The 20996-nt window shown below is 51.1% G+C and overlaps 1 protein-coding gene across 3 annotated transcripts; it reads right to left on the bottom strand.

Moving 5' to 3' along the window:
- Positions 1–2241: 2241 nt before the first annotated feature.
- LOC146019765 (very long chain fatty acid elongase 4-like) lies at positions 2242–20291 on the bottom strand. Of its 3 annotated transcripts, XR_014450668.1 has the most exons (9): positions 20101–20291; positions 18493–18659; positions 15227–15414; positions 14999–15079; positions 8208–8264; positions 7139–7253; positions 4907–5034; positions 2553–2819; positions 2242–2506 (listed from the first exon to the last, which is right to left on the bottom strand). XR_014450668.1 is itself a non-coding variant. In XM_083152303.1 (8 exons), exons 2-8 carry the CDS (start codon positions 18548–18550, stop codon positions 2649–2651), a joined length of 798 nt encoding a protein of 265 aa, XP_083008429.1. In that variant the 5' UTR covers positions 18551–18659; positions 20096–20291; the 3' UTR covers positions 2242–2648. The 3 variants fall into 3 exon arrangements, 2 of the variants coding, with proteins under 2 accessions (XP_083008429.1, XP_083008428.1); XM_083152303.1 differs by having other exon boundaries at positions 2242–2819; positions 20096–20291; XM_083152302.1 differs by having other exon boundaries at positions 2242–2819.
- Positions 20292–20996: the final 705 nt, after the last annotated feature.

The following is a 20996-nucleotide window of genomic DNA, read 5'->3' as shown; positions in this document are numbered from 1 at the left end:
GGTGAGTATTGCGTGCAGGTGCATGTATGCTGCATGGGTGTGTATTGCGTGCAGGTGCATGTATGCTGCATGGGTGAGTATTGCGTATAAGTGCATGTATGCTGCATGGGTGAGTATTGCGTGCAGGTGCATGTATGCTGCATGGGTGAGTATTGCGTATAAGTGCATGTATGCTGCATGGGTGAGTATTGCGTGCAGGTGCATGTATGCTGCATGGGTGAGTATTGCGTATAAGTGCATGTATGCTGCATGGGTGAGTATTGCGTGCAGGTGCATGTATGCTGCATGGGTGAGTATTGCCTGCAGGTGCATGTATTTTACCAATTGTGCGTGCTGATTGCCTGAGTGAAATTGGGCCCGCTGAGGCGGCTGGGCTGCGAGGCGTGAGACTTGCTTTTTCCGAGCGGGTAATTTTCAGCTGAAACGGTCCGAGCGCTCGATCACTCGAGGAGGCCACCGCCCATTACTTGTTGTCACCACCCATGTATACGCCCCAGTTGCCCCCCAGTTTTGGCCAATTTTGTAACCACGCCCTTCAATACACCCACATTACGCCTACTTTGTTTGAGCGTGCTCGGCAGCGTATTTCTGTTCCATGGGTCACATATGTGCACGGGTGACCGAACCTGCACATGCGCATAGTGAACGGTAAGCACGCGCAGTAGGCTAGGAAACGCTCTCCAAGCGAGTTTGTATCCGAGTGAGTCAATCAGAATAAGGGCCTATGTCCACCAATGTATAGTATATGTGTATTCTAGAATATAGCTCATTATCGCTATAATTCCTGTCCAACGGAATATGCTGCGCTATATAAGAAACGGTTAATAAATAAATAATAAATAATGCTGTGTGTACAGTAGTCTCAGGCAGGGATGTATTAATGAGGGTTCAATCTTCATCCCTCCCCTTATACTGCATGTAGTCAACACTGGCCAGTCTTCATGGAAAGAGGGATTTCTAGGCAACTGGAAACCCACCCTGTATTTGCCAATGATATATAGATGATGACTTTCCCTTTGGAAGGTCTTAGGGGCCCCATGTAACCCTAATGGTAACACATGGAATTGGAATCTCTCCGGCAGCCTTGGCCAGTTCTGTTTAGCGGATTTGCCAATATCCGTTAGTTAGGTCTAGAGTTGTCAGGTATTGACTTTAGGCCAAATTCTCAACCAAATCGTCCGTTCCCGGCAAGCCATCATCTACATATATCATAGGCAAACACAGGGTGGGTTTCCAGTTGCCTAGAAATACCTCTTTCCATACAGCCTGGAATTGAATTTAGAAACTTTATTCAGCTTTAGGGCTAAGGAACTAATACAACAGGTTTGTTACATTCACTATTGGACTTTCCTATTACCCCCAGCCTCTATACCCCCATACATTCTACCTCATGTTTTATGGCTCCCTGTTTAGCTTCAGGTGTATAATAAGGTCTTTTCTTGACAATAACCCTCAGCTTGGTACTTATGCCATTATACCAAAGGACTTCTCTGTCGGAATCGGTCACACAGCTGTGACACACATTAGGTTCCTGAGCTTGTTGCTTCAATCCCTCCATTCACAGGTCTAGTACCCCAGGGGCTGCCTTCTATACATGCGTACCAATGGGATAGAGCCAGCAGAGGCTGGGGGCACTGCATGTACCACTTGCATGACATAGGGCAGCAGTGAATCCCAGTCTCCGCTGTCTTGACATTAGGTCACAACACCCTTATATAATATGGCTCTTTTGATCCATCGGGCCGATAAATCGTGTGAAAAGGGCCATATTGTTTGTGTTTTACCTCCGATCCGATCCGCGGATCCACCTCTAAGTAGAATTATGTATTAAATTTATTTTAGGAAATTGGTTTATCTGTAGTAACATCATCGATGCTGTATATACTTGTATATACTTCTTTATTAAAATACAGTATTTTATTAACCTATCTCCGTTTCTCTTATTTTTATTGGTGCAGAGTACTAAAGTATTTCGACCTTTCACTTGTTTCGACTTTATGTCAATTTCTCAGGTCGATCTTTTGTTCATGTCGACCTTTAGCACGTCAGTATTGTTATTAATGTCAATCTTTTGCATGTCGACGTAGACTTTATAGACTTTCCCATCCGCACCCCTTCATCAAAAACATGGGATACCTTCCCTGCACCTGCCTTCCAGCGAGAGGGAGAGATCGGTGTGCTGGCATGTACATACATGACACATACATGTAACATGTATTTCTCCATATGAAGAAACTGACCAATTATAAAACACATTTATTAAGCGTAGTTACAGTTATTCGTGCAGAGATATCGGTCAGTGGGCTTTGTGTAGACGGAGGGCGAGGCTGGAGCAGTGTCCTCTAGGATTGGGGTGCCCCCTGAGACGGGTATGACTGACATATCTGGGTACTGGGCCCCGGCAGTGTACCGAGTGATGCTCCCTATGGCACATTTGTCCTTCATGACCCTGTGGCCCCAGGCGGCTCTCCCTGTGTCCCCAGGTGGTTCTCCCTGCGGCCCCCAGGTGGTTCTCCCTGCGGCCCCCAGGTGGTTCTCCCTGCGGCCCCCAGGTGGTTCTCCCTGCGGCCCCCTGGCGGCTCTCCCTGCGGCCCCCTGGCGGCTCTCCCTGCGGCCCCCTGGCGGCTCTCCCTGCGGCCCCTGAGCACTCATAGCTTCTTTCTGTGGCTGCGGCGCAGGTAGGTCTGGTAGTAGAAGTTGAGGAAGAGGATGAGGAGGGTGAGGATGTAGAAGAAGACCACGCCATTAAACCCATCAGGGAATGGACAGTCTGTGAAGAGGTTGTAGCCGGAGTGGAAAGCGATTGCCACAAACTGGGTCTGCGAGAATACAGAGACACATCACATGGTTAATGTCACCTACATACAGTGTATCAATGCTCTGACATATGGGGGGGGGGGGGCATATGGGGGGGGGGGGGGCGCCATCTCTGCCCAACAGCATCTGCATCTGGCCTATCATCATGCCATCATGTGCTGCCCAAATGTCGGCCATGAATCATAATTACTGACATTATATTTCTGTTTTCCTCACAAATGGTGACATTATTATTATACATTCACATTCGGGAAGATATAGGGTACCGTATGCACTAAGCTTCACAAGTGATAACATGGAGAGTGAACAACCAACCAATCAGCTCCTGCCTGACATCTTTCAAACACAGTCTATGACAGGCATGTCCAACCTGGGCCCTCCAGCTGTTGTGAAACTACACATCCCAGCATGCCTTGCCATAGTTTTAGCATTCCCTATTAGCAAAACTGTGGCAATGCATGATGGGACTTGTAGTTTCACAACAGCTGGAGGGCCAAGGTTGGACATGTCTGGTCTATGACATGGCAGGTAGGAGCTGATTGGCTGGCTCTATTTTATCATTTGTGAAGCTTAGTGAATCTGGCCCTCGGTCTGATAGTGTAAAGGTGTACAAACCCACACTGGATCACATGCACATGGCTCTGGCCACACCTATTCAGCCTTCGTCATGCCCAAATGGCTCTGGCCCTACCCACATGTCTCGGACCTCACCCACACAGCCCTGATCACACCCACATGGCTCTGGCCAGAACTACACAGCCCTGCTCAAACCCACATGGTTCTGGCCACACCTATACAGCCCTAGCCACACCCACATGGCTCTGGCCACAACTACACAGCCCTGGCCACACCCACATGGCTCTGGCCACAACTACACAGCCCTGCTCAAACCCACATGGCTCTGGCCACACCCACATGGCTCTGGCCACAACTACACAGCCCTGGCCACACCCACATGGCTCTGGCCACACCTATACAGCCCTGGCCACACCCACATGGCTCTGGCCACAACTACACAGCCCTGGCCACACCCACATGGATCTGACCACACCTACACAGCCTTGCTCACACGCACATGGCTCTGGCCACATTGATATAGCTCTTGCCTCATCCACAGAGCCTTAATTACACCCACATGCCTCCTCATGCCCACATGGCTCTGGCCACACCCACATGGCTCTGGACACAACTACACAGCCCTGGGCGCACACACATGGCTCTGGCTTCACCCATACAGCCCTGATCACACCCACATGGCTCTGGATTCACCCATACAGCCCTGATCACATCCACATGGCTCTGGCTTCACCCATACAGCCCTGATCACACCCATATGGCTCTGGCCTCACCCATACAGCCCTGATCACACCCACATGGTTCTGGCCACACCCACACAGCCATGATCACACCCACATGGCTCTGGCCTCACCCATACAGCCCTGATCACACCCACATGGCTCTGGCCTCACCCATACAGCCCTGATCACACCCACATGGTTCTGGCCTCACCCATACAGCCCTGATCACACCCACATGGCTCTGGCCTCACCCATACAGCCCTGATCACAGCCACATGGCTCTGGCCTCACCCATACAGCCCTGATCACACCCACATGGTTCTGGCCACACCTATACAGCCCTGCTCAAACCCACATGGCTCTGGCCACACCCACACAGCCCTGGAACACCCACAAAGCCCTGGCCACACCTATACAGCCCTGATCACACCCACACAGCTCTGGCCACACCTATACAGCTCTGCTCAAACCCACACGGCTCTGGCCACACTTATACAGCCCTGGTCACACCCACATGGTTCTGGCCTCACCCATACAGCTCTGATCACACCCACATGGCTCTGGCCTCACCCATACAGCCCTGATCACACCCACATGGCTCTGGCCACACCAACACAATCCTGGGTGAAAAATGGGAAGAGGAAAAACTAAGTGGGTGGAGTAATGATTAGAGGGGAGGAGTCAGTGTTTATTTTCAAAGTGCCTCCCCTAAATGTAATGCCTAGATCCACCCCTGCCTCAGGCTGTAGAGTTATGACGTGGGGTCAGTAGCTCGGGAGGTGTATAGTTACCAGCTGTAGCATTGTGAGGTAGCGTTTCCACCAGAGATACTTCTGCACTGATGGCCCCAGCACAGCAAGAGCGTAGTACAGGTACATGAAGGTGTGGACAAAGGAATTCAACATGCCAATGAAAAACGCTGCCAGAGAGAAAAGAAGAACATTGGGGGTTATATATAGGGAGGGAGACATGTCTGTAGAAATGGGGAGGAGCATTGGGTGGGTCTGATGTATGGGGGAGGGGTTATATAGGCAGTCATGTCTGTATACATGTGGAGGAGCATTGGGTGGGTCTGGTGTATGGGGGAGGGGTTATATAGGGAGACATGTCTGTAGAGATGGGGAGGAGCATTGGGTGGGTCTGGTGTATGGGGGAGGGGTTATTTAGGCAGTCATGTCTCTAGAGGTGGGGAGGAGCATTGGGTGGGTCTGGTGTATGGGGGAGGGGTTATATAGACAGTCATGTCTGTATACATGTGGAGGAGCATTGGGTGGGTCTGGTGTATGGGGGAGGGGTTATATAGGCAGTCATTTCTGTAGATATGGGGAGGAGCGTTGGGTGGGTCTGGTGTATGGGGGAGGGGTTATATAGACAGTCATGTCTCTAGAGAAGGGGAGGAGCGTTGGGTGGGTCTGGTGTATGGGGGAGGGGTTATATAGACAGTCATGTCTCTAGAGGTGGGGAGGAGCATTGGGTGAGTCTGGTGTATGGGGGAGGGGTTATATAGACAGTCATGTCTGTATACATGTGGAGGAATATTGGGTGGGTCTGGTGTATGGGGGAGGGGTTATATAGGCAGTCATTTCTGTAGATATAGGGAGGAGCATTGGGTGGGTCTGGTGTATGGGGGAGGGGTTATATAGACAGTCATGTCTGTAGAGGTGGGGTGGAGCATTGGGTGGGTCTGGTGTATGGGGGAGGGGTTATATACACAGTCATGTCTGTATACATGTGGAGGAGCATTGGGTGGAACTGGTGTATGGGGGAGGGGTTATATAGGCAGTCATGTCTGTAGAGGTGGGGTGGAGCATTGGGTGGGTCTGGTGTATGGGGGAGGGGTTATATACACAGTCATGTCTGTATACATGTGGAGGAGCATTGGGTGGAACTGGTGTATGGGGGAGGGGTTATATAGGCAGTCATGTCTGTATACATGTGGAGGAGCATTGGGTGGAACTGGTGTATGGGGGAGGGGTTATATAGGCAGTCATGTCTCTAGAGGTGGGGAGGAGCGTTGGGTGGGTCTGGTGTATGGGGGAGGGGTTATAAACACAGTCATGTCTGTAGAGTTCGGGAGGAGCGTTGGGTGGGTCTGGTGTATGGGGGAGGGGTTATATAGGCAGTCATGTCTCTAGAGGTGGGGAGGAGCGTTGGGTGTGTCTGGTGTATGGGGGAGGGGTTATATTGGCAGTCATGTCTGTAGAAATGTGGAGGAGCATTGGGTGGGTCTGGTGTATGGGGGAGGGGTTATATAGGCAGTCATTTCTGTAGATATGGGGAGGAGCGTTGGGTGGGTCTGGTGTATGGGGGAGGGGTTATATAGACAGTCATGTCTCTAGAGGTGGGGAGGAGCATTGGGTTGGTCTGTTGTATGGGGGAGGGGTTATATAGGCAGTCATGTCTCTAGAGAAGGGGAGGAGCGTTGGGTGTGTCTGGTGTATGGGGGAGGGGTTATATAGGCAGTCATGTCTCTAGAGGTGGGGAGGAGCATTGGGTGGGTCTGGTGTATGGGGGAGGGGTTATATAGGCAGTCATTTCTGTAGATATGGGGAGGAGCGTTGGGTTATATAGACAGTCATGTCTCTAGAGGTGGGGAGGAGCATTGGGTGGGTCTGGTGTATGGGGGGAGGGGTTATATAGGCAGTCATGTCTCTAGAGAAGGGGAGGAGCGTTGGGTGGGTCTGGTGTATGGGGGAGGGGTTATATATAGACAGTCATGTCTCTAGAGGTGGGGAGGAGCATTGGGTGGGTCTGGTGTATGGGGGAGGGGTTATATAGGCAGTCATGTCTGTAGAGGTGGGGTGGAGCATTGGGTGGGTCTGGTGTATGGGGGAGGGGTTATATACACAGTCATGTCTGTATACATGTGGAGGAGCATTGGGTGGGTCTGGTGTATGGGGGAGGGGTTATATAGGCAGTCATGTCTGTATACATGTGGAGGAGCATTGGGTGTGTCTGGTGTATGGGGGGGGGGGGTCACAGTGCGGAGAGTTTATGGGATACAGAGCCCGTTTTATAATTACCCTGCCCTCCAGCAACGTATTTGACCCCGGCCCACCAGTTGAAGATCATGGTGGCATGGTGATACACATGTAAAAACGAGATCTGATTAAACTTCTTCCTCATGATGAAGAAGATCTGGGGATGGAATAAAAGAGAATAGAATAATAAATAGCCATGCATTCATAAGGCTTTTAGTACTACATCTCCCAGCATGCTCTGCAACTCCTGTATATCAGAGATATCCTGTGACAGAACAGCGTCTTCATATCTCTGTGCGTTTATCTCTACTGACTCTTGTACAGTCCACAGAGCATGTACACAGTGGAATGGGGGGAGGGGTGCCTCGCAGGTGACGTCTGAGGAACCTCATTTATCCAAATGCTTGTTAGCTATCACCCGACCCGATGTACTGTGGGGGGGTAAAGTCCTTAAGGTGACTGCCAGATGGCTGTGCCAGTGTAACTTTCTAATGGAACCATTACTTTATGTACGTTGTGCTGTAGCGCCAACTGGGCAGCCTAAAGCCAATGTCTCCTTCACATGCCACAAGCATTAGATCCTACATGCCAGTTGTATAACCATCGATAGTAGGCACACCGATGGCCATCCCTACTTACTGCGCACTGTGCCGGTCCTTAGGTGGACACAGAAGCTGCTACAGCGGCCCCTATTGGTGGCTTTATATAACTGCTGCTGCAGAGTCCTTCCCCTGTGTGCATCGTTATATGCCAGGTCTAAAATGCCCACGGTCAGCGCCCGTACACACAGTAATACAGCCCGGGTCCTTAGATGCCCCAATCGGTCACACAATGGAAGCAGGTATCAACCCCTGATCACTATGGGGCCCCCAGCTGCCCCTGACACCCACTGTTTTACCCTGTAACCCATAACTTGGGTTAAAACCCTACTACTGATAATCATCATCATCCAAGTGCCGGCCTCACACAAATGCCCAAACGTGATGTTCATGTTCACTGTTGGTAAATAACCTTGTAGGGATTATTCAGTCCTGGTGCATTTCTGTGATAACATTTGGATCCTCCACCTGGTTCTGTTCATTATTAGGATAATCGCGCCGTCCATACTCACCGTGTCTAGAAGCTCTATCACCTTGGAGAAGAAGAACCACCAACAGACTCTGGCCATCTGCGGGAGACACAACACGTTAGGTCAGAGGACATGGGCTGGGGTGGCCTATTGTCACCTCGTCTCTTAGTCAGAGCCTCAGGATGGACTCAACGGATTTCTTAGTGAGAAGAAATGTTTGACACACACTACAGGCATATAGGAGGGGGTCTGTGGGCAGTCCTGAATCCGGTCCCCACCTCTCTAGTTGGCGACGCGGCAGGAGACTCCGGTGTGTCAGAGTCTGCTGCGAATGCAAAGTCTCTGGGAAAATGTCATGGCGACATTTTTTCCGGTGATTTTTCTACTGAGCTTGCGCAAATCTCTGGGAAACGCCCACTGTGAGAAATCCATATGTTCCTAACACCGCATCGTGAGCTCAGTATGTGCACCAACACTTCTGCCAGCAGAGGAATCATCTGCGGCAATTACCTCTGGGACGCCCCACACTGGACAGATACCGAACTGCGGTGAGCTGGATACCTAATTATCTGGGCACCCCTATAACAAATAGGCCTCTTAGAGCAATGGATTTATAACGTTGGCTTAGGTAATGAGGCATACGGTCAGTTGGTCTACAGTATGTTGGCAGGGCTGCCAAGAGAAATCCTGGGCCCCGGTACAACAGCGTCACGGGGCCCCCCTGGAGTGGCGAGCAACAGAAAAGAGGTGTGGCCATTAAAGGATATAGGGGTGTGTACCACACCATATACCCTTTATGCAACACAATAGTAGACCCCTTATACTTGCCCCTTACACATTATGCTACACAAAATTCAAATCGATTACTTGCCGCCCCGTTCGTATGCAGCAGTGTGGACAAAAGCGTGGGGTGGTGGATATGGGTTGCGCCCATGGGAGTAAGGGGTCGTGGCCATGGATGGGCAGATAGCGGCAGGGTCCCTACGGAGGATGGAAACTAGGTAATAGCTCCCATCCTCCGCAAGGACCCCACTGCTGTCTGCCCATCCATCACAGGGACCCTCTGCCCCCCTGCGCTGCCCAGACCCCTATGCCATACAGCAGGGGTGGCCAGCCCACGGCTCCTCTCCCCAAGATCTGTGACTGGCACGATCATCCCCATTTGAAGCGCCGCCTCTGGAGTATAAGGATCCCAAGCTCACACACGCAGCAGGGAAAGCGGCAACAGTTCTTTCAACCTGCTGGCAAGAAGCAGCAGATGCCACTACTTGCAGTATCGCCGAACTGAGCTGCCGGTATCTGCTGTGTCCCCCAAAGCTACAGATCCGGCACCAAGAGCAGCTGCATTGTGATGGCCAGCGGTATGTGCACCTGGAGGGAGAGGGGGGATTGTGTCCATTAAACCTCTTTAATCTCATGTGATCCTGGGCAGTATGGTCCCACCCAGATCGCATTCCATATATGATCCGTCATAAATGGGCCCCATGTAGCCTGTTCCCTTCACACACATTGGAGGTCATTCTGATTGACCACAAAGCTGCAAAATTTGCAGCTTTGCGGGTCATCTAAATACCTCAGATTTCATGCATGCGAACGGATGTTTTACATAATCATTGATTTGCAGCTTGTGTGCAGGGCAGTGCGGTCGCCGACCATCAAATGATTTCTCAAGCGCTCGCAGATCTAAGTCAGTCTCTGCTGTCTTAGATCTGTGGCGCTCCTGTACGAGAAGAGGGTGGGCAGCTGACATCCGGTGACATCAGCTGCCCTCCCCCGGCACCCACGTCATGGGAGTTCCCATGGGCGCAAACCATATCCACCACCCCACGCTTCCGTCCACACTGCTGCATGCGATCGGGGCGGCAAATAATCGGTTTGCTCGCTCACACAAAGTGGCTTCACATGCACAACATCGCTCCCCTGTGTGAACGTGCGGGGGAGCGAACCAACCTGAATGAGGGCCATAGCCTGTTACACACACACATAGCCTGTTACACAAACACACACATAGCCTGTTCCTTCACACATACAGTACATAGCCTGTTACACACACACACACACACACACACACACACACACACACACATATACATACATAGCCTGTTACACACACACACACACACACACACACACACATATATATACATACACAGCCTGTTCCTTCACACATACAGAACATAGCCTGTGTTACACACACACACACACACATATATATATATATATATATATATATATATATATATATATACATATACATATACACAAAGCCTGTTACACACACACACACACATAGCCTGTTACACACACACACATATAGACATACATACATAGCCTGTTACACACACACACACACACACACACACACAGGGCGGGATGTACTAATGCTTGCCGCCGCGGAAGTTGTCTTTTATCTCCGCGTTCCTGCGTTCTCGAATGCACTAAAGTAGCGGTGGTTTTGTTCTGCTCTTCAGTAGCCCGTCGGGGAGTATCGCGGGACACCCGCGACGAGACTTCCTCCTCATAGACGGCTGAGTAGAATTGTCACGGCTCACATGCACTAACAGCTGCACTGTTTGCTAAAAGCGATTAAAGCAGTGGGCATTAACGCCACAATAAGCTGGCGAATTTCCTCATTATTTTCTTGTATTATTTGTCTACAGCATATTTATTTGTATATAATATATATATATATATATATATATATATATATATATATATATATATATATATATATATATATGTATGTAATATTGCCAGCACTGGTACTTGGTGGATGGATAGGAGTATGTAAGGATGTAATTAAGTATTCTTTCATATTGGGTTATACAGAACCCTTTGACATTTTGCAAATCCCTTAAGGTACCGTGACCATCAACAAGTGCGCACTGCGCATGACGGCAAGGAAATAAACCTGCGCATGCGCAGTACAAAAAAAAACACACCATGACGGACGCACTGTCCGCAACTCCAGCAGGGAAGTCTGAAGTTTAGAGCATGAGGCGGACGAAGATGCACCAGGCAAACATAACGCAGCGTACAACAAACGTTAGGTAGGCGAAAAAATAATAATAAATTGCGAAATTTAGTACATCCCGCCCTACGCCTGTTACACACACATATATACATACACAGCCTGTTACACACACACATATACATACATACAAAGCCTGTTACACACACACACACACACACACACACACACACACAGCCTTTTACACACACACACACACACATATATACATACATACAAAGCCTGTTACACACACACACACATACATAGCCTGTTACACACACACACACACACATATAGACATACATACATAGCTTGTTACACACACACACACATATATACATACACAGCCTGTTACACACACACACACACACACACACACACATATACATATATACAAAGCCTGTTATACACACACACACACACACACACAGCCTGTTACACACACATATATCCATACATACACAGCCTGTTACATACATACACACACACACACACACACACACACGCTTTTTGTCTGTTCCCCCTGTCCATAGCCATGCATTGCGGGGCGGCATTACCTTTTGGAACAGGAACTTGGAGCAGGAGCAGGACAGCCATCGCTGACCGGGCTTAGGCAAATTTGGGGGCGTGGCCTAATCGCGGACCCGTGGCCACGCCCCCTTTAAAAAAAAAACCCCCGATTTTTTTTTTTTTTTGTGTGTGTCGGGACCCGGGCCCCCCTGGCAGGCCCGGGCCCAGGTAAAATGTACCCGCCCCCCCTGCCTCTCGGCGGCCCTGCATGTTGGTTGACAAGCATTTGGACGACACCATTAGGTCAACATGGGTCAAGGTCGACACAGGCATAGTGACTCGTCACTAGGAGACCCGAGCGCCATCCCATAGTCTAGTCCCATGCGGCGTCTCTGGGAAAATAGCCGCTGTTGCCTCTTCCCAGTTATGGGGGGGTTTGTGACAATATGTCACACAGGAGCGCTGATATTTTTCATGTTTTAAACAGGAGGACCTTTCTCTAATCTGGGTTTAAGTTGCTGCCCCCTATATTCAGAGGTTTTTGTGATCCTCTGGTGGAAACTTTTTGGGGGTAGAAATCAGTGAATATCACCAACTTCTGTTTATAGATCAAGGATCTGAGGAAGCCACCGACATACCAGAGGCGGAGAATCGCGTAAGTTGCCAACTACCGCTGATAACTACAACCCATTGCATATTGGGCTAACAGAGACTGTGATTGTACTGTGGACCTGAGTAACATCTGAGCCTGGGAGCATAGGCGAATCTAGAATTATGGTAATGGGTGGTCCCAGATCTAGATATAACAGCAGGAGGACCTTTGCGCGGCTTAGCCGCGCGGCAAAAATGGGCGTGGCCTCATGGGAAGGAGGTGTGGCATCACAAAAAGGGGTGTGGTATTACACTTTAGACCATACACAGTAATGCCCATTACACATTTTAGCAAACTCCGTAATACCCATTACACATAAAGCCACACGCCGTAATGCCAATTACACATAAGGCCACACACCATAATGCCCATTACACATTGTGCCACACATCATGATGCCCATTACATACTATATAACAAACCGTAATGCCCATTACATATTTGCCACATAAGTGCTGCTTACCTACGTGCTCATTGGTAGGTGGTTCTTGCTTGATGGCACTATAGTACCCATTACACATGATGCCGCACACCATAGTACCCATTACACATGATGCCGCACACCATAGTACCCATTATACATGATGACGCACACCATAGTACCAATTACACATGATGCCGCGCACAATAGTACCCATTACGCATGATGCTGCACACATAATGTCCCTTACACATGATGCTGCACACCGTAATGCCCCTTACACATTAAGCCACACATTATGCGTAATGCCCCCACATAATGCCACTTGTAGCGTCCCTTAAGCAATGCCCCCAAAAGTGCCACTTACTGTAAATTTTTATATGAGCCTTCACTGCTGCTGCAGGGAGAGATGGAGAGCGGTGCAGCTGCTTCTATGGGGAGAGGAGCAGAGCGCAGCGCAGAGCACGCTCCCACTCCCCTCCTGGTGTCCCCTCTAGCCGAGAGGACATTTTAAATATTGTGCGCGCTGTTGTTGTGCGTGAAGCTGCAGGGGTGACAGTCATTGACAGTTGGGCAGAGAGCAGGGGGCTGCCCGGCTGTATTCAGAGCACTGCAGGTCACGGCTGCTTGAAATAATACCCCTTTCACAACAGAAAATGCAGGGATTTACCCGGGAATATGGTCCCAGGATTATGCAGGGACATTCCCACGCTGACCCCTTATACACCAGCCTAGTCCCTGCATTTTCTGGTGCGAGGGGGAGAGACAACCACTCCCCTCTCCCTACTCCCCTTTAACCAACCAGCTATATCTTCGGAACCAACTGACCCATTTACATGAGACACGTATCATATTGAAGAACTTTTGAGTTGGCTTCGAATGATTTTGGTCCCGTGAAACTGGGCTGTTTGGTTCCAGAGAAATCTGCCCTCAAAGAACATAAACAGCCATGAAATTACATTTAAGAAATGAAAAAAACGGTTTAACCTCAATATCCCTGGAACCAATTAACCCATATGAATCCAGCCTGGTATAAGATTGAAGGCCCAGCGATTTGGGTTCGACTGAGATCAACCTCGAGCTTCAGTGATGCCGAAGGGGGAACAGGTAGCCGTTGAACTGGGTGGGGGTCGGAATTAGCGTGTCCCATGTTATCCTATAGGGAAAACGTTCCAGCTTTGCCTGGCCGTATCTCCGGTTCCTAGGGGGCTAGAGACACGGGGCTGGGCTCGTTGGAAAGCCCTGGTCCTCAGCTACAACATGGTCTAATGGGTGGTCCTGTGCACCCCCGGACCACCCCCTAGATTCGCCTATGCCTGGGAGTGTGGAGTCCAGTTGGCAACAAGCAAAGGGGGAACTTATACCCCATACAGAGAGACTGCCTAAAGCACACCAGGAAGGAACATCCTCAAAATTACATCTATATGGCCACAGAAGAGATTTACTCTCTTAATGCGGGACTGGTAACTATTATCCATTGCCTCATATAATTTGAAAAAGTCTTAATTACCAAAGCCTCATTATATATTGAATATAGCCTCATAATGGTTCTATATTGATTTTATGTTATATGTAGTCTGTCTTGTATGTCTATTTTATTATGTTAGAAGTGCACTTCGATAAATTGTTTTTTTATGATATATATGGAAAATAAATATATTATGTTTTGAATATACCAAAATTGTGCTTATTGCTCTGGGTGTATCTGCGCCTCCTATAAACAGAAGTTGGTGATATTCACTGATTTCTACCTCCAAAAAATCTTCACATTTATGTCCTATCAAGATTGCGCAAATTCTGGCAAAATGGTGGTTTCACCATTTACCCAATGGTTTCTACGGCGATGCTACTGAGACTCAGGAGGATACGATTAAGTTGGCCAAAATACCCAATCAGCTTTCAGCTCTCATATCATAGACTTCACTTTTCCGTTTCATTATTCGCTTATCCCAGAACATACCCCAATTACCCCACAGTGCAGAATCGACATTGTCCAACTTTTGGGCAACTGGCATCTTTATCTCTCACCAACATTTGCTAGATCTCCCCCCTATGCTCCCACTTGTCTCATTGCGGGGGACTTACATGGACCCTTTCTGTTGCCTCTGATGGTTTTGCTGACACAGCAGCCACATGATCACACATGACAGCATTGGTTTACTTAGTACATGTCTGGCTGTGCCGGCCACACACACCCGCAGCGGCCTGTACCATCACAGTATGAGATGCTCACTCACCCTCATGCCCAGCTCGCTGTTACTGTAATCCACAGGTTGGCACAGATAGCTGTATCCCGCCTGCACCGAGGTCACCAGGAACTGCGGAGGATCAGAGAATATCCCAGTTACATGTAGGAGAGAAGGTACAGGGTGAGGAGCTGGAGAGGATATGGAGGCTCAGCACAGATTGTGCAAGGTGGCTCAGACCAGTCAGACCATAATGCAGATAACACCGCACAGACTTACCTCATAGAACATATAGACAGACAGCCCCACCAGAGCCAGGTTATAGACCAGGAGGACTGAGCGCAGCGTGAAAGCTTCTCTTCCTTCCATCAGCCGGGGCCCCAGGGCCACAATAAGGAGGTAGATAGCAAAGATCAGGATGACAGGGACTGGGGAGTAGACTAGGAGCCAGGGATCTGTGCGATGGTCTGCAGGAAGGAGAAAGTGGGGACCACAGAGAGATTGTAATAGCCACAAACACAAGTTACTCTCACCCCAATTCTATGTCTTGTGTCACCCTGCAGTGGGAGGAGCGGTCACACACCTCCGAGATCCCTACTGTCTGTGTCATCCTGCAATGGGAGGAGCGAATGTCTGAGATCCCTACTGTCTGTGTCACCCTGCAGTGGGAGGAGCGGGCGCACGTCTCTGAGATCCCTACTGTCTGTGTCACCCTGCAGTGGGAGGAGCGGGCGCACATCTCTGAGATCCCTACTGTCTGTGTCACCCTGCAGTGGGAGGAGCGGGCGCACGTCTCTGAGATCCCTACAGTCTGTGTCACCCTGCAGTGGGACAAGCGGACGCACGGCTCTGAGATCCCTACTGTCTGTGTCACCCTGCAATGGGAGGAGCGAATGCATATGAGATTCCTACTGTCTGTGTCACCCTGCAGTGGGAGGAGCGGGCGCACATCTCTGAGATCCCTACTGTCTGTGTCACCCTGCAGTGGGAGGAGCGGGCGCACGTCTCTGAGATCCCTACAGTCTGTGTCACCCTGCAATGGGAAGAGCGGATGTATGTCTCTGAGATCCCTACTGTCTGTGTCACCCTGCAGTGGGAGGAGCGGACGCACGTCTCTGAGATCCCTACTGTCTGTGTCACCCTGCAGTGGGAGGAGCGAATGCATATGAGATTCCTACTGTCTGTGTCACCCTGCAGTGGGAGGAGCGAATGCACATCTCTGAGATCCCTATTGTCTGTGTCACCCTGCAGTGGGAGGAGCGGATGTATGTCTCCGAGATTCCTACTGTCTGTGTCACCCTGCAGTGGGAGGAGACAATCATGTTTCCGAGATCCCTACTGTCTGTGTCACCCTGCAATGGGAGGAGACAATCATGTCTCAGAGATCCCTACTGTCTGTGTCACCCTGCAGTGGGAGGAGCGGGCGCACATCTCTGAGATCCCTACTGTCTGTGTCTCCCTGCAGTGGGAGGACCGAATGCACGTCTCCGAGATCCCTACTGTCTGTGTCACCCTGCAATGGGAGGAGCGGACGCACGTCTCCGAGATCCCTACTGTCTGTGTCACCCTGCAGTGGGAGGATCGGACGCACGTCTCTGAGATCCCTACTGTCTGTGTCACCCTGCAGTGGGAGGATCGGACGCACGTCTCTGAGATCCCTACTGTCTGTGTCACCCTGCAGTGGGAGGAGCGGGCGCACGTCTCTGAGATCCCTACTGTCTGTGTCACCCTGCAGTGGGAGGAGCGGACGCGCGTCTCTGAGATCCCTACTGTCTGTCACCCTGCAGTGGGAGAAGCGGGCGCACGTCTCTGAGATCCCTACTGTCTGTGTCACCCTGCAATGGGAGGAGTGGGCGCACGTCTCCGAGATCCCTACTGTCTGTGTCACCCTGCAATGGGAGGAGCGGATGCACGTCTCCGAGATCCCTACAGTCTGTGTCACCCTGCAGTGGGAGGAGCGGACGCACGTCTCCGAGATCCCTACTGTCTGTGTCACCCTGCAGTGGGAGGATCGGACGCACGTCTCTGAGATCCCTACTGTCTGTGTCACCCTGCAATGGGAGGAACGGACGCACGTCTCCGAGATCCCTACTGTCTGTGTCACCCTGCAGTGGGAGGATCGGACGCACGTCTCTGAGATCCCTACTGTCTGTGTCACCCTGCAATGGGAGGAGCGGGCGCACGTCTCTGAGATCCCTACAGTCTGTGTCACCCTGCAGTGGGAGGAGCAGGCGCACGTCTCTGAGATCCCTACTGTCTGTGTCACTCTGCAGTGGGAGGAGCAGACGCACGTCTCTGAGATCCCTACAGTCTGTGTCACCCTGCAATGGGAAGAGCGGATGTATGTCTCTGAGATCCCTACTGTCTGTGTCACCCTGCAGTGGGAGGAGCGGGCACACGTCTCTGAGATCCCTACTGTCTGTGTCACCTTGCAATGGGAGGAGCAGGCTCACGTCTCTGAGATCCCTACTGTATGTGTCTCTCTGCAGTGGGAGGAGCAGGCGCACGTCTCTGAGATCCCTACTGTCTGTGTCACTCTGCAGTGGGAGGAGCGGACGCACGTCTCTGAGTATTCTACAGTCTGTGTCACCCTGCAGTGGGAGGAGCGGGCGCACGTCTCTGAGATCCCTACTGTCTGTGTCACCCTGCAATGGGAGGAGCGGATGCACGTCTCCGAGATCCCTACAGTCTGTGTCACCCTGCAGTGGGAGGAGTGGATGCACATCTCTGAGATCCCTACTGTCACCCTGCAGTGGGAGGAGTGGATGTATGTCTCCGAGATCCCTACTGTCTGTGTCACCCTGCAGTGGGAGGAGCGGTCGAGCATCTCTGCGATCCCTACTGTCCGTGTCACCCTGCAATGGGAGGAGACAATGCATGTCTCCGAGATCCCTACTGTATGTGTCACCCTGCAGTGGGAGGAGCGGGCGCACGTCTCTGAGATCCCTACTGTCTGCTCCACCCTGCAGTGAGAGGAGCGGACATACACATCTCTGAGATCCCTACTGTCTGTGTCACCCGCAATGGGAGGAGCGGATGCACGTCTCCGAGATCCCTACTGTCTGTGTCACCCTGCAGTGGGAGGAGCGGGCGCACATCTCCGAGATCCCTACTGTCACCCTGCAGTGGGAGGAGCGGGCGCACGTCTCTGAGATCCCTACTGTCACCCTGCAGTGGGAGGAGCGGGTTGCACGTCTCTGAGATCCCTACTGTCACCCTGCAGTGGGAGGAGCGGGCGCACGTCTCTGAGATCCCTACTGTCACCCTGCAGTGGGAGGAGTGAGCAAACATCTCAGATCCCTACTGTCACCCTGCAGTGGGAGGAGCGGGCGCACATCTCTGAGATCCCTACTGTCACCCTGCAGTGGGAGGAGTGAGCAAACATCTCAGATCCCTACTGTCACCCTGCAGTGGGAGGAGCGGGCGCACATCTCTGAGATCCCTACTGTCACCCTGCAGTGGGAGGAGTGAGCAAACCTCTCAGATCCCCCCACTGGCTCTATCGCCCTCTAGAAGGAGGAACAGTTTGGTCGTTGTGTTATTACCTCCATTTTGCAGAGCCCAGGTGTAGAAATCCTGCACTGTCTCCCATGTGGAAGCCATCCTGCCCACCTGCAGCACAGAGAGTGTCAGAGGCCTCCCGGGTACTGTGTGACCCTGGGGTGTTCCCGGGTCATAGAAGAGTAATCACAGCGGCCAGGAATAGCAGCCACTAAGCAGATAAACAGAGACAAAGAGTCAGACGCTGATAATACAAATCCTCCCAGAGACATCTACAGTAACTCTATATTACATATATATGAGAGAGAGACAGAGAGAGAGAGACAGAGAGAGAAAGAGAGAGAGAGAGAGAGAGAAAGAGACAGAGAGAGAGAGACAGAGAGAGAGAGAAAGAGAGAGAGAGAAAGAGAGAGACTGACTGAGCCCAGGATGATCCTACCAGTAGCTGTCACATATCAGCGAGTCTCTGTAGTACAGAACTCAGATGACGGACACTATATACAGTAATTACAGTATATAACTTTATTAGACCAGGCCAGCAGCAGGACATCTGTATATCAGCCTCATCTCACCTGAGAACAGGTGACGTAGCATAAAGCTGTGGTCATTCATTTACTAAATGTATGAAAAGCGCTGATTCAGGCGAAAAGCTCTGCATGCTCTGCACAGTAACCACCCCCCCCCCCCCCCCAGCTGGTATACAGCTCTGCATAGTAACCCCCCGGCTGGTATACAGCTCTGCATGCTCTGCATAGTAACCCCCCGGCTGGTATACAGCTCTGCATAGTAACCCCCCGGCTGGTATACAGCTCTGCATGCTCTGCATAGTAACCCCCCCGGCTGGTATACAGCTCTGCATGCTCTGCATAGTAACCCCCCGGCTGGTATACAGCTCTGCATGCTCTGCATAGTAACCCCCCGGCTGGTATACAGCTCTGCATAGTAACCCCCCGGCTGGTATACAGCTCTGCATGCTCTGCATATTAACCCCCCGGCTGGTATACAGCTCTGCATGCTCTGCATAGTAACCCCCCGGCTGGTATACAGCTCTGCATAGTAACCCCCCGGCTGGTATACAGCTCTGCATGCTCTGCATAGTAACCCCCCAGCTGGTATACAGTTCTGCATGCTCTGCATAGTAACCCCCCGGCTGGTATACAGCTCTGCATGCTCTGCATAGTAACCCCCCGGCTGGTATACAGCTCTGCATAGTAACCCCCCGGCTGGTATACAGTTCTGCATGCTCTGCATAGTAACCCCCCGGCTGGTATACAGCTCTGCATGCTCTGCATAGTAACCCCCCGGCTGGTATACAGCTCTGCATGCTCTGCATAGTAACCCCCCGGCTGGTATACAGCTCTGCATGCTCTGCATAGTAACCCCCCGGCTGGTATACAGCTCTGCATGCTCTGCATAGTAACCCCCCGGCTGGTATACAGCTCTGCATGCTCTGCATAGTAACCCCCCGGCTGGTATACAGCTCTGCATAGTAACCCCCCGGCTGGTATACAGCTCTGCATGCTCTGCATAGTAACCCCCCGGCTGGTATACAGCTCTGCATGCTCTGCATAGTAACCCCCCCAGCTGGTATACAGCTCTGCAGCCCTGTCCAGGTGTGCTGTAACCTAGAGACTGCTGCACTGGTACCTCACCCGTCCGAGCTCTCTCCCTCCTGGAGTGTCTCTCTCTGTCCTGTATGGGATGTCTCTCCTCTGTCCTGTATGAGAAGGCTGTCTCCTGTCTATGGTGTATTCATTACACAACAAGACAGGGTGGAGAGGGCATGACTTGTACTCCCCTCCCCTCTCTGACATGTTCCCTGTGTAACCCTGTAGTACTTAGCCGGGACACAATCCCGGCTGTGTGTTACCAGCAGCCGTCCTGCATAGCTTCCTACCCTCCTGCATTCTGCAGGAGACTCTCTGACATAGCAGCAATCTCCCTCATATCACCTAGCCCACATTACCCTGTTACATAATAGTTACCCATACCTCCCAACTTTTGTTATGATGAAATAGGGACACTAGCGTCCGAAAAGGGGGCGGGTCGTATGCAAATGAGGGCGCGGCTTATGCTAATTAGCCGCTACCTCATTTTCATACGAGAATAGACGCTGTGCACGTGCGCACAGCGTCTATTCTATTAGATTGGGGGGTCTCCCAACTGCCACCCCCCGCAGCGGGACAATGCCTGCCGCGGGTGGGACAGCGGGACAGGACCCGAAAATCGGGACTGTCCCGCTGTAATCGTGACAGTTGGGAGGTATGGTTACCTCCCCTCCTGCATTCTGCAGGAGACTCCCTAACATAGCAGCAATCTCCCTCTCTCAATCATTAGCCTAGCAATCTCCCTCATGTCACCTAGCCCACATTACACTGTTACATCATAGTTACCTCCCCTCCTGCATTCTGCAGGAGACTCCCTGACATAGCAGCAATCTCCCTCTCTCAATCATTAGCCTAGTAATCTCCCTCATGTCACCTAGCCCACGTTACACTGTTACATCATAGTTACTTCCCCGTGTTCTGCAGGAGACTCCCTGACATAG

Source organism: Crinia signifera, chromosome 7 (genome assembly GCF_055691185.1).
Source record: "Crinia signifera chromosome 7, ASM5569118v1, whole genome shotgun sequence".
Lineage (NCBI taxonomy): Eukaryota > Metazoa > Chordata > Amphibia > Anura > Myobatrachidae > Crinia > Crinia signifera.
Note: the sequence above shows the minus strand (reverse complement) of the source record. Positions and strands in the feature narration are given on the sequence as shown.

What these genes read in the sequence shown, in the direction of transcription:
- LOC146019765 (XM_083152303.1), bottom strand. Translation starts at nt 18,550, where the DNA reads ATGGCTTCCACATGGGAGACAGTGCAGGATTTCTACACCTGGGCTCTG. An exon ending in CTGGGCTCTGCAAAATGGAG is followed by an intron (nt 15,415 to 18,492) that starts GTAATAACACAA and finishes TCCTTCCTGCAG; the next exon opens with ACCATCGCACAGATCCCTGG. An exon ending in ACAGCGAGCTGGGCATGAGG is followed by an intron (nt 8,265 to 14,998) that starts GTGAGTGAGCAT and finishes TGTCTCCCGCAG; the next exon opens with ATGGCCAGAGTCTGTTGGTG.